This window comes from Poecilia reticulata, chromosome 14 (genome assembly GCF_904066995.2).
Source record: "Poecilia reticulata chromosome 14, P_reticulata-male-v2, whole genome shotgun sequence".
NCBI classification, from domain to species: domain Eukaryota; kingdom Metazoa; phylum Chordata; class Actinopteri; order Cyprinodontiformes; family Poeciliidae; genus Poecilia; species Poecilia reticulata.
The window spans coordinates 21,904,522-21,930,655 of NC_088843.1; the positions used below are offsets into that span (position 1 = coordinate 21,904,522).

Genomic DNA, 26,134 nt, shown 5'->3' on the forward strand with positions numbered 1-26,134 from the left:
GAAGCCCACCCCTGCACTCTGGGAGGTGCCGTGGCTTAAAACAACCTCCCCTCTCCACTCTCTAACCCAGTCCGTTTCTGTTTGCTGATCACTATGTGTTTCCTGCAGATATATTACGTCGATCTTTTTCTGGTTGAGCGTTTGATAGATCAGTGCTCTCTTTTCAGCCTCCCTTGCCCCATTAAGATTTAAAGATGCTATTTTAAAGGAATCCATGTTGGGTAAAAAGAGGCTAAAAACAAGGTAGAAAAAGTAAAAAAGAACTGTACAAAATGATAAAATGGTGCTCTGCATCATTACATCAAATTTGTTTTCGAACTTTTGTCATGATTTTCTTTAGTCGGAATATATCTCTGTCAGAGAAACCGGATGTATCTTTATTGCGGATGTGACTTTTTGCGGAGAAGTAAAAGGTTTTAAGATCAGGGAAGTAGCTCTCTATCTTTATCCCTCTAAACCCTTTGGTGTCTCTTAAAAAGTTTCTGTATAACTCAACAGGATATTTTGGTGCTCTACTGTTTAACTGCGTGGTTGACATGTCGCTACTATCTGAGAAGTAATTCTCAGCGTCACTGCTGTCGGATGCCTCATTCTTTTCAACAGTTAATTTGTAGGCCTGTTTGCTGGCTTTTTCAGCCATTACCACATTTTTTCTTTTACTCCGTCTTTTTTGTGGGTCTGAAACTTCCACTTCCATAGTTTCTTCCGTTTCCCCTGTCATTTTTTCCATGTCGATTTCATAAGTTAAACCTTCGCTATTCTCGCCTTTACTCTTTCCTCCCACCTTCGCCTCACTTTTCTCTCCCTGGTTGTCTATCTCTGACTGCTCCTTGCTTTCCTTCACCTCCACCTGCTGCTCCCCTTGCACGCTCTCCCTTTCTCTCACTTCACTCTCTCCACCACCGTTCATCTCACCACCGTTACTGTTTCTCCCATCACCACACTCCACCGTGCTCTCATTCTCTCCCACTCTTTCATTCATTCCCACACTTCCACCTACCACCACCTCAGCCCTCTCTTCTGCTTTCCCTTCCGTGGTGGGTTCCTCCGCCGCCGCGCTGGGTTCCTCCGCCGCCACGGCGGGCTCTTCCGCGGCTGTAGCGGGTTCCTCCGCAGCCGCCGCGGATCTCTCCGCGGCCTCTGTGGATTTCCCCGCCGAGGCCGCCGCGGGTTCCTCCGCCGCGGCAGCAGGTTCTCCCGCGGTCGGAGCGGGCACCTCCTCTGCTTCGCCCTGTGGGTCTTCTACCCGCTCGGCAGCAGCAGGCTGCTGCTGGGCCGGACCCGGTGGCGCTTGCCCTGCTCTGTCGGGACACATTTTGGCGATGTGCCCCTCTTTCCCGCAGCCGAAGCACTTCAAATTGGACGAAGTGGCAAATAAAATATAATCAAAATCGTCCACCCTTACCCGGAAACTTAAATTTAGCTCTTCGTCTTTTCTGTTTAAAATCATGAAGAGCTGTCTCCGGTGGGATACAACGTGCTTTAATAAGGGGGACTTGCAACCGGACGGCACTTTCTTTATCGGTGAGACCACCTTACCATGTCTCGATAGCTCTTTTACCAGGAACTCGTCACTGATAAACGGGGGACGTTGGACAGGGTTACCTTAACTGAAGGTAATGCTAGTGGTGATACCTGTAGGAAAAGGCCGTTAGCAGTCACCCCCACCTCCACTAACCGTTGGGCCTGCTCGACCTTTTCCACAAATATCACCACTGCTCCGTTCATCCTGGCTGCTGATTTAATTGCCCCGTGTCCTATCAACGTCCCCACCGCCAGACACACTTCCTCCACGCTGCACGGAACCCCGGCGCCCACCTTGACGCCGTTTTTCCGCGTCAGCGCGGAGAAACAACCACCACCTACCACCACCATGGCGTCAGACGCCGGCCAAGCCAGGCACGCCTGACGGCCACACCCAAACCCCGAAACACAAAACCCCCTGAACAAACTGTGATACAAGTTAACACAAAAACACAACTAAAATATAAACATAAACACCAAGTGAAACAAAGATACGAAAGAAAACGCAAAGATAGGAAAAGACCCACTCGCTCGCTCTTTCGCTCTCCTTCCGCTCTCCAAGCACCCTCCTCTCACACGAAGAAGAAGAAGAAGAAGAAGAAGAAGAAGAAGAAGAAGAAGAAGAAGAAGAAGAAGAAGAAGAAGAAAATGACATGTGAGTAAATGGACATAAAAGGAATATGAAACATGATGAATCCAGTAGAAGATCTATCTGAACCGCTGGTTTCTGGTTTTAACCCAAGAGGAGAACCAGCTGACCTGGGCTAACAATGTAGTGCTGCTTTTGTTTTGGGTCAGTGACGTGATTCTGTCCTGGATATAAATGCAGCTCAGTTTGTGCGTTTGGTACCAGAATCCAGCGGAACATCAGGATGAAGCTGATCGGTTCTCTGACTCTGATCTGGACCCTCTGTAGAACAGGTAATCCCATCAGAACATGTTCAGTTCAGAATTGATTCACCAGGGAGAGACGAACACATTCTCTGCTCATCTGGATCACTTTGGTTCAGTCAGAACAGAACTGAAGGGTCCCAGAAACAAGCAGGTTTCTGCTGACTGGAGGGAATATTAAGGTTCTGGAGCGGTCCAGTCAAAGTCCTGACTTGGTTCTGATAGAGAATCTGTGGAGCTAAGTGTAAATTAGGGAGAAAAACCAGAAGAAAAGTTTATTATACTGTAATGTTCATAATATATTTCCATTTATTATTGCAAAGGAGATAAATGATTTCTGGCATATAAAACAATAATTCTCTTTAGTCAAAAGAATTATAACCATATGTCATATTTTTTATCTTTAACTTTCTGAATTTGCAGGACTGTGAATAATATTTAGAATTCTGAAACCAAAAGTTTCAGAATTCTAAATATTTTAGAGTTTAAAAAGTTAAGGAATGCTTGATCAGTTGTTTTCCATCAACTACTACCAACTACTGGTGGAAACTGGTCAGGCTGGTTCTGTTGATCCACTGGTACTTCACCAGAACTGTACCTGCTCTCAGCAGTTGGTCTGGGCTCCTTTTGCATGAATTACTGCATCAAAGCAGAATGTGTCCACCATGATATGGTCAGCATGTAATGTTTCTCTATTAACAATTTTTTTTTTAAATTGGGTTTTCAGAAGGAATAATCAGAAAAAACATCAGAACATGTTCAGTTCAGTAACTGAATGGATGATGAATCGGTTTATGGTTTACATCTTGACCTCAACTCGGAGAATTGGAACTCTGTGTTAAATGTGTTGGTGCAGCGCATTAGCATTAGCTTCCCCTTAGTACTGTGTTGGTATAGTCCTTTGGCGTTAGTGGAACTAATGTTTACAATTAGTGCTTTAGGGTTAGTGGAACTAATGTTTACAGTTAGTGCTTTTGCTTTAGTGCAGCTAACGTTTTGACTAGCAGTGTGCATCACAGGTTGACAGCGTGTCTCTGGATCTTCCTCTCCTGATTGCAGCTGAAGCTCTGAGCTGTTATAACTGCACAGACCCGATTTGTTCCAGCCCAGAAAAACAGACATGCTCCTCATCTGAGCCAATGTGCATGACAGCATCTCTCCGAGGTAACATCCTCTTAATCCTCCTCCATGATGAAATGAGCTTCTGCTTGGTTTCCATCGACTCTAACAGCTCTTTGATTCTACAGCTGATTCATCTTCAGGAGAACAGGAGCTCATCTATAAAGGCTGCGAATCCTCCTCTATCTGTCTGAGCTCAGGCAATACAACCTTTTCACTCAGCACAGGTGAGGTGACGATAGTAGCATCTGCTCTGTGCTGCAACACCAGCGACTGCAACGACCCAATTCTGCCTGGTGAGATCCATAATGACACGTTAAAGCCGGTTCTGATCCAGGTTTCTTTTCCCCTGAGACGTTCTCTCCGTCTCGTTTCAGTCCCTGTTCCTCCGGTGCCAAACACCCTGCAGTGTTTCTCCTGTGACCTCACTGACTGCAGAGAGGTCAGCTGCTCAGGAGAGGAGAGTCAGTGCTTCACATCAACCTGTGAGTTTCTGCTGGTCGCAGCTGAACGATTCACTGAGAGGAACAACCTGATGTCAAACTAAGTACACCCCCTGGTCCAGCAGAAGGTTTCTGTCTAACCTCAGCAGCCTCGTGTGGTGGATTAATGCTCAGCTCCCTGTAGGTCCCATGGTTCTGTCAGGCACAGGTCTGAACTTTGACTAGACCCGGAATAATTTCAGCTGTTCTGCTGTAGATCAGCTGCTGGTTTTGTTTATGACCCAGTTTTATCTGTTGGACTCCTGGACTCATGTTGGACTCCTGGTCCAATCAATGACGCCAAGCCGTCCAGGTTCTATGGCAGCAAAACAAACCCAACCATCACACCTCCTCCACCATACTTGATAGTTGGCATCAGAGCACATTTCTGCAAATCCACTAGCAGATTAGCTAATTTTTAGCTTAGCTGCCTTAGCTTCTCCTCAATTAATTTCTCCAGATAAATTGTTGGCTGTTTTGTAAACTTTGAGATGAATAAAGTTCAAAACTCTAACCCATTCAGACATGGTGGGTATGAACATGGTTGAATTTAGCGCTTTAACATTAGCTTATGCTAAATACCATGTTAGCATTAGCGTTAGGTAAACTAATGTACATGATTAATCCTTCGGGGTTAGCGCAGCTAGCTGTTTAGTTAGCGGTGCCGCTATGGGGTGTTTGGTTCTGTCCATCATGGTCCAACATCTCCATTCTGGTCTCACCTGTCCAGAATAAATTGTACTGGAGGTTTTGTCCTTCATCCAGACGCAGATAGATCACATGATCAGCAGATCCTGGACCAAACTGAGAGCAGCTGGAAGTCAGGGTTTCCTGAATATCGGTTGATCTGATTGATCAGTTCTGGTTTGTCTCTCCACAGTGAATATAGACGACTACACGTATCCATTTTTGGGCTGCATGACTCATAACCTGTGTGACGCCGACCTCGGTCGCCTGTTCCAGGATGACGGTGTTCCTCTCAACATCAGCAAACTGAGCTGCTGTGGGACCAGTTTGTGCAACAATCCACCAGTACTACCAGTACCACCAGTAAGACCCATACAGACCAGTGGTGGTTCTGGTGTGAAACTGGAGCTGCTCCAGCTGCTGCTTGGTCTGCTGGTCTGCGCTCTAATCAATGACAAATCAATGCAAGGCTGGTAGGAGTTAAATATTAAACTAACGTAAACATTTTTTTGCAATCATTAATATGTTATGAATAAGTTTAATTGTATAAAACTGTAAAAAAAGTTTCACTTTCTTGTTTCTCTGGTTTTCTCTCAGCCTTTAATACCTTATAAAACAGATTAAATGTGATTTTTAAGACTACGTCGTGCTTTTTAAGTTTCAGATTCCTCTGAATTTAAAAACGACAATTTCTTTTTACTTGAACATGATTTGTAATGAATCAGCCGATAACCAGTCTAGATTTCATTATTATATGAATCAGATTCTGTCAGTCCTTCATGCGGCGTTCCTCAGGGTTTTGTTTTAGGGTTTCTCCTGTTCTCAGTATGTTAATCGACACGCAGTAGATAAAATGTTTTCTTATCTTAGCTTTTTAACGTGTCCAGGAGAAGCTCAATAGATTTCGTTTTCAGCTGGATTTTGGTCTCCTGGGAGCCTTTATGTCATAAACAACAGAGAAATAATGGAGCCTGTAACATTATAACTGGAGACGGAGAGTAAAGCAGACAGCTGGAGGCGCCTGGGAGAAGATGTGAAGAATGAAATGACGTTAGTAAATATGAGAGGAACATGATTTCATAGACAATCAGACGCTATCTGACGCTGAACTGGAAACGTTTCTGGGTCGGCTTTTCTTTCCTCTGGTTCTGATTCTCCGCCTGAGTCACCCGACACCCTGGGACCGGCCGGGTGCCAGATACTCACTTTACTTCAGGAAAAACTCAACTTTACTAAAACATACCTTTTACTTTCAGCATTATGAATGAATCTGTTATTTTCTATCTGCTGAGACATTTGGAGAGCAAGTGAAAATACACTAAATACTTTAGATTATCTGCCATAGTAATTTGAAAAGTTTTATATAAATTTTAGTGTTTAAAACGCCAGAATTTGGACTGTCTTGTCTAATTACATAATTTTTATTTTACTCTTTTTACCAAATACCAACTCCTTGGATTCACTTTTTAAAGTGTAACTAAAACTTAAATCAGTTGATAAATTGTATAGTTTGTAATTTTCCTGTAAATTTGATCAGTTCTGCATTATTTTGTCTAAAACCGTCTCAGTGCTGGATTCATTTTTCAGGCTTCAACTTTAAACACAAATAAGAAAAAAAGTGAATTTAAACTTTTTTTCTTATTGAGATGTTAAATATGCTCATTCATTAGAGAAGTTATTTTAAGGTAGGAAGAAGACAAAGGCATCCAGACAGTCTGACTCCCAGCTGAGCTTTAGAGCAGATGATTAGGGAGGGATTATATGGATTTATACGGATTATATTCCAGGTTACTGTTGTTGATTCACATTCAACGCCTCAAATGAGGGCAGGTGACTGTGGAGAGAAGCCGTCAGATTTTAATTTTATTTCTACAGGAAACCAGACGGATTCACAAAACAACAGAGAGAAAAAACAAAAATGAAACAAAACATCACAGAAACGGATGTTAAAATACAGAAACACTTTAATCTGACTTCACACACTGGGATTAAAATGAACTATGAGCCTCAGCCTTCAGTCAGTCAGACTCTGTGTTCATGATCTGCAGTAAAAAGTTTTCAGTGGATTTAATGGACAAATAGATTCTCAGGTTTCCAGGCAGAAATTAATTAGTAAAGTTTATTTCTATAAACACAGAAATAAAATCACAAACTTCTCACAAACAGAAAAACAACAACATGCTTCGTAAGAACGGCAGCCGTCTGGTTAGAACCTGCTTCTTAGAGGAGTCAGGAGAACCAGAACCAGAACCTCTGGGTTCCCCCACCAACCAGAACCGGTTCTGATCCAGCAGAGATCTGGCCCAGCTGGTCATTCCATCGGGTTTTCTGTTTCCCACAGAGTTTATCGGTTTCCAGCAGGATGTTTCTTCTCTAATGATGTCATTCCAGTCGCTGACCTCTGACCTTCCAGGTGTTTTGATTCATGAGCTTTTCACTGTTTAGCATCGCCGTCAGAAACGAAGCTCAGATCATTTAGAATGACTCATTAATCCTCGTTTTAAACATTTAAAACCTGAATCAGCTGCATGTCAGACATTAGTAACAATAACAATGATAATAATAATAATGATGATAATAATAGCTTCCAGGAATTTCCTCTTCCTCTAACTTGACCTTCTGACCTGAACATCAACCTGCCAGCTGAGCTCTGATTGGACGACTCCCATTATGTTCCCTGTCTCCGTGGCGACGCTGGAAGTGGGCAGGGCCTCAGGGGCAGAACTCGTAGTCTCCTCCCTCGTTGGCGGCTCCGTCTATCTGGTAGATGTTCTCCACAACGGAGGTCCGCTGGTGCAGCTGCAGGGTGGAGGAGGTGGAGCTGATCTGGACCTGGCGCCGCTGCTGCTGCTGCTGCTGGGGAGGCCTGGACCGGAACCAGAACCAGAACCAGAACCAGCTGATGAAGCAGAACCCACTGAGCTTTATAACCACTAAAGCTACAGGAATCAGTTCACATCGCTCTGAACTTAATTCCTGACACAAATTAACCATCAAAGCACATTTAAATTGACTCAACTTTTTACATTTCAGGTTAAACGAAAATAAAAGTTTCACTTTAAATCTTTTCAGCACCTTGAGACGCAAATAAAGAAATGAAATCAACCTCTTTAAACCTCTTCTGTGTTTTTCTGGCTGTTTTGTCCAAAATGTTTTATATTTTCTAAAAATAAATACAATGGAATATTCTGCGTATTAAAGGTAAAAAATTAATGACACTGCTTTATGTGGATTATTATTTTTAAAGCAATGAGAGTTCAAAGAAAACCTTGAGGTGGTCAGATTTATTCACTTTATTTTTATTGGTCATATTTTTATGTTTTTTTTCTCTGAGCTAAAATCATCAGAATTAAATGAAGTAAATAATTTTAACTAGTTTATTCTTCTGTTCCTGTTGAATCTAATAACCTGAAATAATTGAGTGAAACTGCTGCTGTGGTGAATCGGCTGTTTTAGAGAGAAATGCTCCTTTAAATGTGCAGATGTGGGTCAGCGTGTGGCTGACTGAGCGGAACATTAAAGGTCGTCTCTTCTTCCTCTGCAGCTTGTTGTCACCCTGCGGTTAACTCCTCGTCTCCCCGGTGGTCTCGTGATGTTTGGCTCTCATCGTAACGTTTGAACCGTGACATTTGAAACTGTTTGCATCAGCTGAACGCCGACAGGATGACATGAGTCAGAGAAAAACGCTCAGGTCTCGCTTTCTTGTGAAGAAGGAAATCTGACTCAGAGGTGACACTTGTTAAAGGGTCTCAATATTAAAGCTGCAGAGTTGAGTTGTTTCCAGCTGCATTGACTAGTAAAATATGAAATACTCTGCGTATTAAAGGCTGAGCGGTGGAATCGGATCAAACTGGTTTGTCTGATGAATCCAGGCAGTAAAGGTTAAACCGCCTGATCAGAAACCGTTGGACAGTTCTAACGTTTTAGCTCAGATCTCCTGTTCGGACCATGAAATTGAAGGCCGCTTTGCATCATGGGAGTTAAACGGCTTGAGACCTGCGGTGAGGTTTGAGGCGTTTTCCCCGAGTTTCACTCTGAACACCGAGGCGAGTGATGATGATGATGATCTGATGAAGATGCATCAATGTTTCCAGGAGAAGCCGAAGAAGCCGAGTCATGAATGAATCAGCGGCTCATTTAACGGTGACCTTTAACCTCTTAGTGACAGAAACAGTTCAGTTTGTAAAGGTGAACAGAAGAATCAAAGACTCACAGTTTGAGCTGCTTCCATCTTTTGGCTGCAAACAGAAACATCAGAAACATTTTTAAAAACACCAAAATGTTTGATTCAGTAATAAAACAGAAAGTGCACCCTCTGACAGTTCACACTAATCTGGTTGGTTTCAGATTATAAAATTAATTAAATGTAAGAATCAAAGAACATCACATGCAAAAAAACAGAAAAAACTAAAACTGACGCCAAACCCTGAAACAAGTTTTTATAACCAAATTCAACTAACGAAATAATGAAAACTTAAACATTTTAAGTGAAATAAATAAAACGGAAAAAAAACTAAAACTAACTGGAACTGTTATAAAACTAACTAAATATTTTGAAATTGTTTATGTAATATCCTTTGTGTTTATGAATTTATTTATTAACCTTTCAAAGGTCAAGTTTTAGAAACATTTGAGTTTAAGTCAGCTGTCGATAAATTACAGCTTTTATATTCCTCCTGGCGGCTTCGCTACGCTGTGCTATGCTACGCTACTCTATGCTACGCTACGCTATGCTAGTCCACAAAATGTCTGCAGCAGAAGTTGTTAGAAAACTCCAGTGTCAGCTGGTTGGTCAACAAAAACTGAATACATTTTTAGAAAATAGATTGTTCTGCTGAGTTTTCATGACCAGGTCCATGTTTACATGACCACAAAACTTTCACCTTTTTAAATTCTGCACCTAAAAATCAACCAAAGTGTGAAAGAACAAACTACTACTATAACTAAACAATATCTAACTGATAAAACTAGTAAACACTCTAAAAACAAACTAATACCAACGGAGTTATCAAACTAAAACCTCACTTCTGACTCCAGGAACTCGTTTAGTTGTGGAAATTTGACCCGTTTCTATAAACAAACAGTTTGTCTGGTGTTGATTAAAATAAGAGGTTCTGGGTGTTGATGTGGTTGACTGAGTTCTGCTTCAGCTGAAAACTGTGAAGTTTGAAATAAACTAATTAGCAGCTACCTCTGGTCGTTTCCTCTACAGGTTCACACTTTTCTCTTTACTGCTGCTGAATCAGCCACAGTGAACTCACCCATGATGACGAGTCCGGCTGCAGTGAGCAGAACCACCAGCAGGAACAGAACCAGCACCAGAACCACGGTCAGCATGCTGCCCTCCTGCTTCTGCAGACAGAACCATGAAGCGTCATCAGATCAGAACCAAACTCGGACCTCCTGCTGCTTCTTGAGTTTCTAGAACCGTCTGCTCTCCGACAGCTGTACCGGCAGAACGGATCAGAACCAGAACTCTGATTCAGGGGGAGCAGCATGCATGTAGAAGCAGCAGGACTGGAGATCTGAAGGAACCGCTTCCATCAGCATCTGGGGGCGGGGCCAAGAACAGCAGCAACCTATCAGAACGCTGAGAGCTCCATGCTAACCCTCAGTTAGCATAGCAGATAGAAAAGGAGCTAAACAAAGAGTTTCTGCACGTTTCTATAAATTATCTATAAATTATTAAGATGAATTTATGACCGACATGAAATATGAAAAAAAACATGAATATAGGGAAATAGTTTGTATTCAACTTCCATTATAGCAGTGGTGGGCACTGCTAGCGAAAAAGCTAGCTGCGCTAATCCAAACCCACTATTTACAAACATTAGTTGAGCTATTGCTAAAGTGCTATACATACATGATATTTAGAGGAAGCTAAGCAAAATCCTTAGCTCCACTTTTAGTGCATTAGCGAAGTGTTCCCACCGCCTCATTACAGCTTCAAGAAGTCACGCTCTGCTTTGTCAGCTGGTGTTTTCCAGTGCTTCCATGTGAACTTTGACCCTTGGTCACTCAACTTCAATAACAAGTGCACATAGACAGTTACATAACCGTTAGCTAACTGTCTACTAGCCAATATCATGTCGTCATGATGTAGATGATGCAAGACGTTTTCAGGAGGCTGAAGTGAAAGCAGGAAAAAGTCGGGATACATTATCTGAATTATGGGGTTTGTAGTTCCCTCATAGTTTCAGTTTTCAGCCACAACAAACAAACCTGGAGGCTAGCTAACACTAGCATCAGTTTGGTAGCGCAATGAGTCCAGAGGAGAATCATCATCTCAAAACTCTGAGCTTCAACACGACTGAGAGTTCAGGAGCTTTTGGTCCTGCCTGATGATGATCTTGTGTTTATAGATCTAATGGGTTTGCTGAGATCCAACAGGAAGTGGACCAACATGGTGGTCAGTCTGATCTAGATGGTAGATGTGGTTCTGAACCGCCTCTGGTTGAGAAACCTGCAGTGCTGGTTTAAAACTGGAACACATGTGATAAAATCTGGCCCTGTGGCGACCCAGACCGATTATTTCACTCTAAACTCATGTTGATAAAGAAGCAGATCATTATGACCACTGGTCTAGAGGTAGAAACGAGTTTAGCTGGAACCCATCAGGCCCTGCGTGACCCTGACTGGCTTTTTTCTGGTTGTTGTCTCTCAGGATGACCTCATGGTCCTCACCTCGGCTGTGAAGCTGCTGCTGTTAGAAGAGGAAGTCGGGAGGCTCTCTGTGGTCAGCTGATCTGCTGGATGAGGAAGTGAAAGCAGATGATTTTAGAACAGCAGAATCAGCAGCTTGACAACAGAGGAGAGAGTCACACATTACAGAACGACAGGACCTGATGTTTCCTTCTCAGAACCAACTTCCTGTTTTGAAATCAAGATTTAATCTTTCACACTTTGATCAGACTGAGTCATCCTGGACCCTGCAGCCTCCCTGCATGGATACCTGCAGTCTGAGTAGCAGCTGGTCTCTCTGAGGACGTCTGAGGTTCTGATGGAGCCCAGGTGGTCGGAGCTGGACACAAACACAGCATCAGCATCAGCATCGGTTAATTAATAGATCAATATGAGACACAATGTTCAAAAATCTCAGAAAACTCTCCAAACTAGTGTTAATAAAGTAAAAACAGATCAAACCTAAATGATTCTCTGCTAGTTTCTCTGCTCTGTGTTGATTCATCGATGAGTTTTAGGTATCTGGGCTTTAACCAACAAATATCTAAAGAACTAAAAGTATCGATGGTGTCCAAAGCTGGTCCTCCAGAAACGCTGTCCTGCTGCATCTTTCAGTTCTTTCTCTGGATCAACAAACCTGAATCCAGTCATGGTTCATCAGCAGAACCTCTGGACATGTTGAGGACGTATTGGACCGACTGAATGAACCATGACGGAGCAGAGACTCAACTAAAGCTTACAGGACAATGACCCAAAAGGACAGAATCTGGACACATATAACGTAGACCAGTTTCTGAAGGTTACAGGGAAATCTGGATGGAAGAATGGATGTTCTGTTCTGGATGGTAATGATGTGGTTCTGTTCAGGGAATCATGTTTCCTCACCAACACTAAACTGGAGGCTAAAACTATAAACTCTATAGACTCCTCTTCAGGTTCTAAAGGATTAAGACCTGATATCTGTCATATCTGAGCCATAAATCATAACCACTCAGGAAAACTAGAGCACCAAACTCCAGCTGCTGTAACTGTTTGGGAAGAGCAGATGATTTATATTTTCCTTCTTCACTGATAATATCTAAGAGTAAAATTAAACTTTAGTCACAAAAGTGTATGAATTTTAAGATAATATAAATTTCATTAACAGTCAACATTAACCCTGATCCACAGTTGCTCTGTGTGAAGAGCTGCTGCATTAAGAACATGAAAATCTTTCTCACCTCTTTCAACTGTCAAGTCAACATGATGCTTTTCATCATTGAACCACCCAGGTATCTCTGCCCTGCATCCATATCTTCCAGCATCTTCCTCTGTGAGGTTGAGGATGGTCAGAGAAACGTCTCCTTCATCCAGTCGTCCCAGTAGCTGATACCTGCTGGAAGTTCTGGTCTCTTCTAGAACTTTATATCTGTCTGTAGAGAGGAGCCGATTGTAGCAGCCATATGATGATATCTCTCCTCGATTCCAGCAAACATAGACCGCTCCTTTAGTCTTTATATCATATGTACAGGGCAGAGTCACATTCTGACCCGCCTGACCAACAACTTTCCTGCTGTCACATCCTGACACTGAAAACAGAAAATTAACAAACAGTGAAACGTCTCCATCTCTGGCTCACTTCACAGACAGAAACCAGTTTATTGTAATTTAGTGGTTTAATATGATTTAATGGTCATCATTGACCTCAATGACTCAAAGACCGAAACTAAAGACTGAAGCTATAACATGTCAGAGATCAGCAGAGCTTCGACTCTGCAGCTGATTTGACCTGAGAAAGTTTCTAACAAGAACCAGAACCTTCAGAGACAAGATGGACGTTCTTCATTTAAAACAAAAACCCTGAAAATCCTGCATGTAGAAACACACAGAACTGCAGCAACACAAACTAGATCAGAACAGGATGATTACCTGTGAGCAGCGCGATCAGCAGCACGACCTTCATGATGAACAAGCTGCACGTTTTGACTACCAGCTGCTGAAACTCTGCTGCTCACTGCTTCACACGGGGCGGCGACAAGAACTAAACCTCAAAGTGGTCTGAGGGGAAGTAGAGAGGGCTGAGGGACGGTGAGCCTTCAGAGCTTCCAGGAACTGGAGACACCAAACCAGACCTGCTGCTTCCTCTCATCTTTTAATAAACATCTAAACGACATAAACAGCTTTAATCTTCCTCAATATGTGTCTGCAGCTAACAGTTCTAATATAAGCTTTAAATTATTCATGCAATATTTTCTAAGTTTAGTGGCTTCAGTGGTTTCTTTTGTTCATGAGAATCAAGCTGTTGCTGATATTATGTCACAATAAATTTAGTTTCACGTTTACTGAATCAACAGGATGTGCATCAAAATAGCACCTTCATTTTATAAATGACAAAAAATAACAGCTTCACTCAGTCAGATTAAATTAACAGCACACCACAGCTCAGACCTACCTCTTCATGACGATGCCAGAGAGCCACCAGGTCTGGACTTTTGGACTCGGTCAGTGCTCTCTATTCTGGTTCTGCATCTCAGCCTCAAACTGTGAGTTTTACATAATTTTTCTCTGCAGAAGCGAGAGCAGAAGCCAGCTGTGCAGAAAACACCTGCTATGAATACAGACAGAGACCACAGAGGTCTCAGTTTCTGCTGTGGTTACAACATGATGGTAATTATTAGACAAACAAAGCCGACAACAAGTTGGTGAAATATAAATTAATATCTAAAAATAGATTATAAGGCTTATATTCACTTTGATAACATCTCCAGGTCGTGGCTGTCTCACCAAATTAATACATATAATCAATAAGAGTTTACATTATAAACACCGTCTATTTGCCCTAGTGTCCACGGGGGGGCGCCGCTCATACAAAGCAAAAGGACCAACATACAACATCATAACTGTCCTTGATGCAATCATAAACTAACTCCTGTTGACAGGACAATCTAATCCTCTTAAGTTCCTATTAATGATCAAATCTACCTCACCGCACTAAATAAATTCACTGTATTTGTTGCTTGATCTCCATTTAATCCACTGCTTTTAATAGTGAAATGACAGACTATTTCCAAGAGTAAATGGGGATATATACTTCCCTTGGTAGATACTGTGCAATAACTACTCTGTTGGCCTTTAAACTCGGCGCTATGCGTCCAAACTGTTCGCATTATAATAATAAATAAAAAAAAATAAAAAATTGTGCCTCCCCGTCGGGGAATCGAACCCCGGTCTCCCGCGTGACAGGCGGGGATACTCACCACTATACTAACGAGGAATGCCGCGAAAACTAGCTATTTCAGTACCGATTTTATCCACTGTGACGACATAAAGGGTTTCGGATTTAATTCAGGTCTGTCGGCATGGGCATTGTCCGCCCATAGTCAGCCGTGGCCAACTCTGTTATTCTTATATCGATTTGATACAGTAGCAGCTTCCGCACTTCCAATATATGTGCCTTCTGTCACTTTTTTCAGCAGTTAAAACTGTTTAATCCGTTGTTAACACGTCATAGCCTGTTTCTATGAGGGGCCGTTTAGGACAAAATCTATGTTTTGTCTCTCACACACTACAAGAAACTCACGCACACTCAAAAAAACATCACGCACACTCAAAAAAAACATCACGCACTCTCTAAAAAAACATCATGCACACTCAAAAAATACTCAAATTGCGTATACACACTACTAAAATGTATGGAAGCCCATTTCCTATGGAAGCCCATTTCCGCCATGAAAAAAAAAAAAAGCTAAACAGGAAGTCATAATTTCGACTTTCAAAGTCATAATTATGAGATTTAAAGTCATAATTTCGACTTTCAAAGTCATAATTTCGACTTTCAAAGTCATAATTATGACTTTCAAAGTCATAATTTCGACTTTGAAAGTCATAATTTCGACTTTCAAAGTCATAATTTCGACTTTCAAAGTCATAATTATGAGATTTAAAGTCATAATTTCGACTTTCAAAGTCATAATTTCGACTTTCAAAGTCATAATTATGACTTTCAAAGTCATAATTTCGACTTTGAAAGTCATAATTATGAGATTTAAAGTCATAATTTCGACTTTCAAAGTCATAATTTCGACTTTGAAAGTCATAATTATGAGATTTAAAGTCATAATTTCGACTTTCAAAGTCATAATTATGAGATTTAAAGTCATAATTTCGACTTTCAAAGTCATAATTTCGACTTTCAAAGTCATAATTATGAGATTTAAAGTCATAATTTCGACTTTCAAAGTCATAATTTCGACTTTCAAAGTCATAATTATGACTTTCAAAGTCATAATTATGAGATTTAAAGTCATAATTTCGACTTTCAAAGTCATAATTTCGACTTTCAAAGTCATAATTATGAGATTCAAAGTCATAATTTCGACTTTCAAAGTCATAATTTCGACTTTTAAAGTCATAATTATGAGATTTAAAGTCATAATTTCGACTTTCAAAGTCATAATTATGAGATTTAAAGTCATAATTTCGACTTTCAAAGTCATAATTATGAGATTTAAAGTCATAATTTCGACTTTCAAAGTCATAATTTTGACTTTCAAAGTCATAATTATGAGATTTAAAGTCATAATTTCGACTTTCAAAGTCATAATTATGAGATTCAAAGTCATAATTTCCACTTTTCCAAAAAAGTAGACATGCTGTCTTGTATGAGATTTACACAGTATTCCATTTGATTTGTCTAACCAGTAAAACACAGATTTTTCCTTTTAATGGATTATAAACAAATTGAGGAGTATTTCAGATGTGGTTTAACCAATGATGAAATTCTTGCTTTGCTGGCTGAGGTTCATGGGGTTATTCTTAGCAAGAGGACACTAGAAAGGATTCTTAATAAGAAGAAACTTTGGCGCCGAAAGAACAAAACTGATGTGAGTGTAGTGGCAGCTTTCATTCGTCAGCAACTTGAAACCTCTGGACAATGTCACGGATATCGATGGATGCACCAAAAATGCTGGATGAATGGTATTGTTACAGACAGGGAAACAGTTTGAGTCCTTTTACGCTTACTAGATGGTGAAGGAGTGGACCTAAGGTCAAGAAATCGACTGAGGAGACGGATTTACTATAGTCGTGGTCCAAACTATGTTTGGCATATGGACGGCTATGATAAGCTGAAACCATTTGGAATTGGGATCAATGGTTGCATTGACGGTTTTTCCAGAAGGCTGATATGGCTTGAGGCATACAAAACAAATAATGATCCAAGAGTCATTGCTGGATACTTCATGGATGCAGTGATTAATGCTGAGGGTTGTCCTGAAAGACTGAGAGTGGATTTAGGGACAGAAAATGTTAATGCAGCTGGCATGCAAAGATATTTGCATCTTACAGAAGATCAACCTGAAAGTGATAATGTAATATCTGGTCCAAGCACTGGAAATCAGCGGATTGAAAGATGGTGGTTGACCCTGCGAAGTGAATGTATCCAGTTCTGGATGGACCTCTTTGACAAACTGAAAGCAGATGGTCACTTCTCGGACAACTTCTTGGACAAAGCCTTGATTCAGTTCTGTTTTCTCCACATAATACAGGTGAGCTTGATTTGAGCTGCTCTGTCTTCTCACCTATTGAAAATATTTATAATTGCTATAAAGTGGTTATAATGTGCAAAGATTTATTTTCTGAGTATGATACTAAATTAATAGCACATTTTAATATTGCATGTTTGGGTAGTTGCTTGACTTAAACTTCCCTGTTTTTGGATAAATAGCAGTCATGCTAGATTCACACTTCCGTTTTACTTTGAATGCTTATTTCAAAGCTATGAGTTTAGTCGGGTTTTTGTTTTCTTCTAGAAAGAACTAAATGAAGTTGCTTCAGCTTGGGACCACCACAGGATACGTCCAGCACACAATTCACGAAGTCCTCATGGGCGACCATTCATAATGTACACAGTACCTCAGGCGTATGGAACCAGAGACTATCTACACAGCATTGACTTGAACAGGGTTGAAGCCTGCTTGGAAAACTGTGTTTTCAAAGACTTTCCATGCGATGAAGATGTCTTCAGTATTTGTGTGGACCTGATTTCAGAGCATAACCTGGATGTCACAGATGATGTGTTTGCAACAACTGATCTGTACATAAGACTCAGACAGCTGATTACCAGAGATTTGGAGCTGCAGTGATAAATGTAAAAACATTTTGTTGCGTTGACAGTTTGCTACCTCATCACTAATTTGGACTTCAGTAGATATTTGATGACATTCTGAGAGTGCCTGCATTTGCTTTAACACATTGTTACACCAGAATAAATATGGGTCAAAACCATTCACAAGATCTGTAAACAAGAAGAGACACTAAAATAAGATCAATGCATGCTGAGCTGATAAAATAAGTCTGACATTAGAAAAATATATTGATACATTGCACTAGTATGGTCAGATGATTTTTGGTTTTGATATTTTCCCTTTATTATCAATATCATTGCATTACAGTTCTAACATTATGCTGATTCTTAAACAGGAAATAAAGGAATTGAGAACTGCAGTAGAAACCTCATTATTTTTCAGGTGTGCAACCCAATGCTGATTTAAAGCTTCCCCCACCCCAAATAAATCACACATATAAACTGGAAAAAGTGGTTTATTGTACTTCAAAATTAAAGTCTCTACATAGCCATTACAGACACCTTTGAGTTTTTTAAGTAATTCTTTAAGATAATGACAATGCTTCAAGGTGTAAAAAAAGAAAGAAAAAAGTGTTCTTTTTCAGTTTTCTGGTTAAATCTGATATTGAGTAACTGTAATGGCACCAATCTGTTACTGAAAATATTTTAAGGTTATGTTTACTTATAACAAAATATGAATAAAATGCTGAGTAAACAAAAGAACTGTTTTCAGGAATAAGGGTAAATAAAACACTTTACTCCATTTCTCCCAGAACCACATTCAAACAGAGTAGCAACATGTTCATCCACTGAACATTTAAATTATGTGACTAATATAAGAAACAAAACATCTGAAATTATTCATAAATTATTTATACAACTAAGAGCTGCTTGTTTACAAGCGTGGCGGCCATATTTTATTTTTAATTGCGGAATAAACCAGCTTTTTCAGCCAAGTAAAATTATTAAAAGTAAAAAAATTCTTGTAACAATACCAAATCTTTAAATTTATTAAACCCAAAATATTGAGAAAATACATTTTACGGCCAACTTAAATTTATGCTTTAAACTTTAACTTTGGAGAACTTAAACAGAAAAAAAAACATAAACACTAGTAGGAAAGTGCCTACTGAGACATTGCAGGTCTTATAAATACTCCAGAGAAAAATAAATTGCAAAAAGTAGAAAAAAACTGTTAAGATAATGCTAAACTTTGAAAGTTTAATACAAAAAGATTTGGTAACACTTTATTTGAAGGGGTGTGCATAAGACTGACATGACACTGTCATAAACATGACATAACAGTTGTCATGAACATAAAGAAGTCTTTATGAATGTCTATGACAGTTGTCATGAAGTGTCATTCGGTAAATAACGACACTTTTAATGCAAAGTTGCTCTAAAAGTTAAACTGAAAGTCCATTAAAAATGCCAACTTTGCATGAAATTATCATAATTTACAAAATCATGCAAAGTTGGCATTTTTAATGAACTTTTAATGCAGCCTTTAGAGCAACTTTGCATAAAAAGTGTCATTATTTACCGAATGACACTTCATGACAACAGTCATAAACATTCATAAAGACTTCATTATGTTCATGACAGGAGTTATGTCATGTTTATGACTGTGTCATGTTAGTCTTATGCACACCCCTTCAAATAAAGTGTTACCAAAGATTCCTTAAACTCATATGTTCTTCAGCTGATGTCTGTTACACTATATCCATCACCCATACACTACTTTCTAGGACCTTGTTTATTTCGTGTCGAAACTCTGGATAGTTATCATAATTAACTGGCAACTCTAGGTAGCAACCGCATGTGTGGGCAACTGGCCGTCTCTGAATACCTTGAAGTTGAGTGAAGCTAACACTGATAGTTTTTTGAAGAAACAAATCAGATCCTGTGCAGAACCGAAGAAAAAGTGACAGGTGTTGTGAGTCTGATTCTCTGAGATAAGAACTTAAATATTTGCTGATGTTTTTCTGCTGTGCATTCATGACTGCAGGGTATACAATTGACTGTATAACCTTTCTTAATGTTGGCTGGAGATTTTCATATGCAGCTGTAATACTTTCCATCTCTGACTTCAGCGGGGAAAGGACAGTGCTCCACTGTTCAATAACAAAGGCAGGTTGCTGAATGAGCTTTTGGTGGGCAAGTTCCTCAAGTAGTAGCTCAATGTTATCACCTGTTGGTACTCTTCGACAGTTATGGATATCCATGATTTCCAGAAGCTCTTCTCTGTCAACACTCTGAAAATCTGAAAGGCAAGATTCAAACATCATTCGATCGTACTCTGTAACATACCTTAAAAAGCTATCAACAAGAGGACTCTTTATAGAACCAAGAACTGCTTGTTCTAGTATTACTGGAGCAAGTTTTATAGGCAGGTACTTCTGTTTTTGCCAGCCAAAGGCAATAATTCGGCCAATGCTTTCCCATTGTTGCTGTCCAAAATCATGACGCAAGTAGGGCACCTTAAAGTTATTGCCCATTGTGCACTGTTCATAAAAGTCCTGCCAAAACTCAGAGAGGACATCCCTCAAAACTCCTCCATCATCAATAGCCTTTTCTCGCCTTCCGTCAGGAAGCACCACTTGAATGCATATGTCCTCCTGAGTGACACCTGGATCACAAAAATGTGAAATTAGTTCTTTCAGGATCTGGCCACGGTGAAGAACAAGGATTTTCTTAATCCCTTCTCTCTGAACAATGGGCTCGTTCAAAGAATCAATTAGTGAAGAAGAAAGCACTGGACTAGATGGCTGTGGAGACAGAGGAAGGGTGTCATCAAGACTGAGACTATCTGTGTTAGAAATGTGTCCTGTGAAAAAGGTGACAGTGCCACTGTCTTCTAAAATGTCCCCGTTGATTCCTGCATGTAGCTCTTGGACATTGGACAAATCAGCCATGTCATCAGGAGAGTAAACTAGGTGAACATTATCACTGCTGCTGTTTGTCAGGACACTGTTGGTTCCAACATATATGACATCAATGCTGTCTGGTGCTTTGGATTGAGTCAGTAGAGACTGAGACTGAGAGCGAGTAGAAAAACTAAAAGTGTCTTGGTCATTTCCACTGAGGTTGACTGGTTCTGAGTCAGTGCCAGTGTCCTTCTTGTTGGTTGTTAGGTAAAATCGCAAAACCGGGAGTTTTGTCTGCTCATAAAGTTCTCCAACAGTAATATGTTCATCAAGTGAATGTTCCTGAAAATCTGTCATGTCAACCTCAAAATCTGTAATTCTTCCCTGTGAATTTCTTTGAGACGGAAAAAACAAACCCACTGCCTTCTCAATTAATTCATTTTTCTACAGTCCTTTGACACATCAATTTTTCTTGTTCCACCACCTTTCTTTGTCCGAACTTGAAAAAACTTCCCATCTCGAGAATTCATCCATCCTATCTCAACTTTTCGAACACTTTTTGAGCATTTCTGATGCTAACATTTTCTGAGATCTGCTTTTGATTGTTGCCTTTGTTCCTTGAAATCTTGGCTCTCAATCGGTCAAAAAGTTTTGATTTCCGGCCAGCAGGATCATTTTCCCTTCGTCTGCAATATCCGAGAAGTGCCAGTCGGTCACCATAAGATGGGAGATACTCCTTAAGCTGCTCATCTGTCATGAGCAGAAGGACACTGGAGTCAATCTAGAAAAAAAAATGTTAAAACAGTTATTTAACCTATAAAAATGGGGGAAAAACCCATTAAAAACAGTCACATGATAAAACTGATCTGTCTTCACTATGTCTCTATAATAGTGTTGTATGATAACTTCTAAATGTACTGATTTCCTTAGCAATCTAGCTACCTTATCCTTTTGCAGTCGTTGTATGACTTCCTCTGAAACATCCCGTGATTTTAAGAAGTCATATATCTCATCCATCCTGTGAGAATTACACACAATAACTAATGAATAATGTCTAATAAAATATAACATTGCAAAAGATTTATTATGAACATGATAGTAGGGCTGGATGATATTACTGAAAAACATTTAACGATACATTAGTTCATATTAATATTTTTTTAATTTTTTAAATATCTGAAATACTGCCAAACTGGTGATGTGACCTTTCCCATTTTATACACAGCTTTCACACCATAATGTTTTTTAAAAACATTTATGAGGCACAGTGGTGAAACATAAAACTGCTGCTCCGCAAGTTACTCCACAGCTTGTTGTTAGTTCACCAGAGTTAAATGATGCCATCAACCTAGCTGAGCTAGCCTTGAGAGGTTGAGTAGCATTGACTCTGCCTACATCCTCCAGAATGGTATATGGTTCCGGATCAGAGTTCAGAGAATATTCTATATATTGAATATTCTATCAGACTTACTATCTATTGATATTGATCACGTGTGTGTTGTGATACATATAACTGATTTATTGTCCAACCCTACATGGCAGATAGAAACTGTATTTCAAACTCAAGCTCCTGCTAAAAAAATCAAGATAATAGACAACCAAACAGCTGTGCAGATTTGCAATAATAAATCAATACAAAAATAAACTACATAAAAGTAATAAAGAAAACTCTACCAGTGTTTCCACAACTAAATGGTAAATTGTAGAGCTTAAGTCTGAAAGTTCTGTTTACATTTTTCCCCTAAAATATTTTAATGGTTGATCAATTCTCAAAATGAAATTCTCATCTTTATAAAACAGTGAAATACATGAACATAATCAGAATGATTTTAGTTTTGATCTTAATTACTTTCATTTAAACAGACAATATTATGAATTGGATTTTCACAAGAGTTGCAACTTACCTCTGTTTAGGTTTAGGTTCAGGTCAAAGGAACCTCCTCTGTCTCTTTTGTAGGTATCCTGAAAGTTGAGTAAAGTTAAAGAGTTAAAATTTTCAACAGGGCCTGCTTGTTTTAGGGATTTTTTAAGTTCCTTGTTTTTTCTATTTTTTACGGAAGCGCATTGCTATCACGCAAGAAAAAAAAAATTCAAGCGCTATCACGTTATAACGTGATACGTATCTTGTTAAAACGTGATACATATCACGTTAAAACGTGATACTATCTTGTTAAAACGTGATACATATCACGTTATAACGTGATACTATCTTGTTAAAACGTGATAAGTATCTTGTTAAAACGTGATATGTATCTTGTTAAAACGTGATACTATCTTGTTAAAACGTGATACATATCACGTTATAACGTGATACTATCTTGTTAAAACGTGATATGTATCTTGTTAAAACGTGATATGTATCTTGTTAAAACGTGATAAGTATCTTGTTAAAACGTGTTATGTATCTTGTTAAAACGTGATATGTATCTTGTTAAAACGTGATAAGTATCTTGTTAAAACGTTATACGTATCTTGTTAAAACGTGATAATTTTATGTCCAGGAAGTGGCGATATTATGCTAGGCTTTTACAGTGGCTAACATGAATTGGTCAGGTTTCCCTTCATGTTTGGTCTACGGATACGGATGCTGCTTTGCACTGTGGTTAAAACCATTAATAGCATGCTACTCTGAGCAGGATCCTAAATAGAACGGGGCTGCACAGAAGGAAACGTCAAGTTGGCTTCCGATTTTAGCTTCTGATTCGGGAAATGGCTAAAGAGCGATTAGAACGGAGGCTCAGATGTATTTGCTGAACATTTTCTGTTCAGATTTCTTTTTTTTTAACAGTACACTTGCTGAACAACGGCAACGGCTGTTCGTAACCAAGCAACCGAAATCAACAGAAGGCTAGATAGTGGCAAAAGACAAAACTAGATCCTGTTAAGCATTCTTCAAAATAAAAGACTTCCTCTCAAGTTAAAATGCATCCCTGTAAGAAACAATAGCCAAACAGAAAGGCAGGTGCTCTAGGACAAAAAAATGAAAGATAACAGAAGGCTAAAATAATAACAAATATTGTAAATGTGATAGTTCATTTATAATGCATTCCAGATACGAAAAGGTTTTTAAATCTCTCATGTTTGAAGTTTCACAATTCAGATAAAGGTTTCACAAATCACAAACTAGGTTTGAAATATTCTGCCACTGGCGTAGAATAATCTACTCCAGATTTGAAGTGTCGATGTATGTTTGTTTTTAAAGCATATCAGGTGATTTCTTAACACTTGCATGTTAAATCTAATTCAATGATTAGTTACTTATTTACAGGGCTGCACAGTGGTGTAGTTGGTAGAGCTGATGCCTTGCAGCAAGAAGGTTCTGGGTTCGATTCCTGGCACGGGTCTTTCTGTATGGAGTTTGCATGTTCTCCCTGTGCATGCGTGGGTTTTCTCCGGGTACTGCAGTTTCCTCCCACAGTCCAAAAACATGACTGTCAGGTTAAATGGCCTCTCCAAATTGTCCCTAGGTGTGAGTGTGTATCTCTTTGTTGCCCTGAGACAGACTGGCGACCTGTCCAGGGTGTACCTCGTCTCTCGCCCAGAATGTCAGCTGGAGATAGGCACCAACACCCCTCCCGAGCCCACTAACGTACAAGGGTGTAAAGAAAATGGACGGAGTTACCTAATTACAGTCATATGTTAAGTATAATTTAAATGCTTATTATTATTTACTGAATGTAACTTGATTGTACATAATTACAAAAAGGTGATGTGAAAAATAATTAAATTCAAAGCTTTATTTATGATTTATTTTGACAAAATGGAAGAGAGAGGAAGTCTTTTATTTTGAAGAATGCTTAACAGGATCTAATTTTTTGTCTTTTGCTACTATCTAGCCTTCTGTTTATTTTGGTTGCTTGGTTACGAACAGCCGTTGCCGTTATGCACCTATTGTACTGTTCAATAAAAATGTTTTACAGAAAATGTTCAGCAAATACATCTGAGCCTCCGTTCTAATCGCTCTTTAGCCATTTCCCGAATCAGAAGCTACAATCGAAAGCCAACTTCAGCTTCGATCCAGACAGTCAGGAACGTCGCCACAGCTAGAGAACCAAACTGACGTTTCCTTCTGTGCAGCCCCGTTCTGTGTAGGATCCTGCTCAGAGTAGCATGCTATTAATGGTTTTAACCACAGTGCAAAGCAGCATCCATATCCGTGTAGACCAAACATGAAGGGAAACCTGACCAATTCATGTCAGCCACTGTACTAGCCTAGCATAATACCGCCACTTCCTGGACATAGAATTATCACGTTTTAACAAGATACGTATCACGTTTTAACAAGATAACTATCACGTTTTAACAAGATACGTATCACGTTTTAACAAGATAAATATCACGTTTTAACAAGATACGTATCACGTTTTAACAAGATAAATATCATGTTTTAACAAGATATGTATCACGTTTTAACAAGATAACTATCACGTTTTAACAAGATAAATATCACGTTTTAACAAGATACGTATCACGTTTTAACAAGATATGTATCACGTTTTAACAAGATAGTATCACGTTATAACGTGATATGTATCACGTTTTAACAAGATACGTATCACGTTATAACGTGATAGCGCTCGAATTTTTTTTTTCCTGCGTGATAGCAATGCGCTTCCGTAATTTTTCTTATTTTTAATTGCTTTTAGAAATATTGTCAATCTAAAACTGTAGATCTCCAGCATTAGCTTAAGTACATAAAACTGCTAAGAAAACAGTTTGAAAACTGATGCATATTGTACTTGCATATTTTACTCTTGTCTATATATCGACAAAAACAATTTAACGGGAATATAGTGAATCACATTATGCATAACAAAACGTGCATACAACAAGCTGTGGAGTGAGCTTTAACCTACTAGCTAGTGCTTGTATTTATGCCACAAAATAATTATACATATTAACTTGTTGAATTTTTCGAGTACATTAACGAACTTCTTATCGCACTGAAATAAAAACGATCTAATTAAAAAAAAACACTGTTAAATATGCTAACAAGGTTAGCACGCTCTGACGGTTAACCTGCAGCTAGCTCACTTTGCTGAAACAACGACCGATGTACACACCACCACACGATCAAAAAGCATTTAAAACGAAGGAATATAATCAGAAACTATCCACCAGCTTTTTTCCTGATACTTACAGTTCACTCGTTTACGTATAAAGCCAGTCTGCAGGCGTTTCCATGGCGACACAAAACTAACTAACACAACTATAACCAAATAAAATAAAAAATGGCGAACCGACCTTTTACTGACTCTTAACCCAATAGCAAATGTTACGGAATAATGAGGTTATAATTATGCTTACCTTGGATTTAGGATCATATTAACTGGGAGCTGGAGCACGCTGTTATCCTAAGGAGGCTTCTCTCCAACTGCTCCGGTATCTCATAATTATGACTTTGAAAGTCATAATTATGACTTTAAATCTCATAATTATGACTTTGAAAGTCGAAATTATGACTTTCAAAGTCATAATTATGACTTTAAATCTCATAATTATGACTTTGAAAGTCGAAATTATGACTTTCAAAGTCATAATTATGACTTTTAAAGTCGAAATTATGACTTTGAAAGTCGAAATTATGACTTTCAAAGTCGAAATTATGACTTTGAAAGTCATAATTATGACTTTGAAAGTCGAAATTATGACTTTGAAAGTCGAAATTATGACTTTAAATCTCATAATTATGACTTTGAAAGTCGAAATTATGACTTTGAAAGTCGAAATTATGACTTTAAATCTCATAATTATGACTTTGAAAGTCGAAATTATGACTT

The 26,134-nt window shown here is 39.2% G+C and overlaps 2 protein-coding genes, 1 long non-coding RNA gene and 1 other non-coding gene across 8 annotated transcripts; 1 reads left to right on the top strand and 3 right to left on the bottom strand.

The window, feature by feature from the left end:
- Positions 1-2,278: 2,278 nt before the first annotated feature.
- Positions 2,279-5,333, top strand: LOC108166853 (uncharacterized). 2 transcript variants are annotated; one of them, XM_081615662.1, is made up of 5 exons: positions 2,279-2,445; positions 3,475-3,579; positions 3,663-3,830; positions 3,912-4,019; positions 4,897-5,333. In XM_081615662.1, exons 1-5 carry the CDS (start codon positions 2,397-2,399, stop codon positions 5,178-5,180), a joined length of 714 nt encoding a protein of 237 aa, XP_081471788.1. In that variant the 5' UTR covers positions 2,279-2,396; the 3' UTR covers positions 5,181-5,333. The 2 variants fall into 2 exon arrangements, with proteins under 2 accessions (XP_081471788.1, XP_081471789.1); XM_081615663.1 differs by having other exon boundaries at positions 2,282-2,445; positions 3,435-3,579.
- Positions 5,334-6,649: 1,316 nt separating this feature from the next.
- LOC145554864 (hepatitis A virus cellular receptor 1 homolog) lies at positions 6,650-14,958 on the bottom strand. 2 transcript variants are annotated; one of them, XM_081615660.1, is made up of 8 exons: positions 13,816-14,954; positions 13,293-13,526; positions 12,605-12,952; positions 11,656-11,724; positions 11,388-11,452; positions 9,965-10,055; positions 8,917-8,941; positions 6,650-7,569 (listed from the first exon to the last, which is right to left on the bottom strand). In XM_081615660.1, the coding sequence occupies exons 2-8, from the start codon at positions 13,324-13,326 to the stop codon at positions 7,416-7,418; spliced, it is 786 nt and encodes a 261-aa protein (XP_081471786.1). In that variant the 5' UTR covers positions 13,327-13,526; positions 13,816-14,954; the 3' UTR covers positions 6,650-7,415. The 2 variants fall into 2 exon arrangements, with proteins under 2 accessions (XP_081471786.1, XP_081471787.1); XM_081615661.1 differs by having other exon boundaries at positions 11,388-11,449; positions 13,293-14,958.
- Positions 14,566-14,637, bottom strand: trnad-guc (transfer RNA aspartic acid (anticodon GUC)). The gene has a single exon. It is a non-coding gene; the product is annotated as a tRNA-Asp (tRNA).
- A 2,989-nt stretch (positions 14,959-17,947) lies between the features above and the next one.
- Positions 17,948-25,730, bottom strand: LOC103466164 (uncharacterized). 3 transcript variants are annotated; one of them, XR_014090927.1, is made up of 5 exons: positions 25,662-25,730; positions 22,259-22,316; positions 21,297-21,372; positions 20,935-21,135; positions 17,948-19,750 (listed from the first exon to the last, which is right to left on the bottom strand). It is a non-coding gene; the product is annotated as an uncharacterized LOC103466164 (long non-coding RNA). The 3 variants fall into 3 exon arrangements; XR_014090928.1 differs by lacking the exon at positions 25,662-25,730 and adding an exon at positions 25,495-25,509; XR_014090929.1 differs by lacking the exon at positions 25,662-25,730 and adding an exon at positions 25,389-25,420.
- Positions 25,731-26,134: the final 404 nt, after the last annotated feature.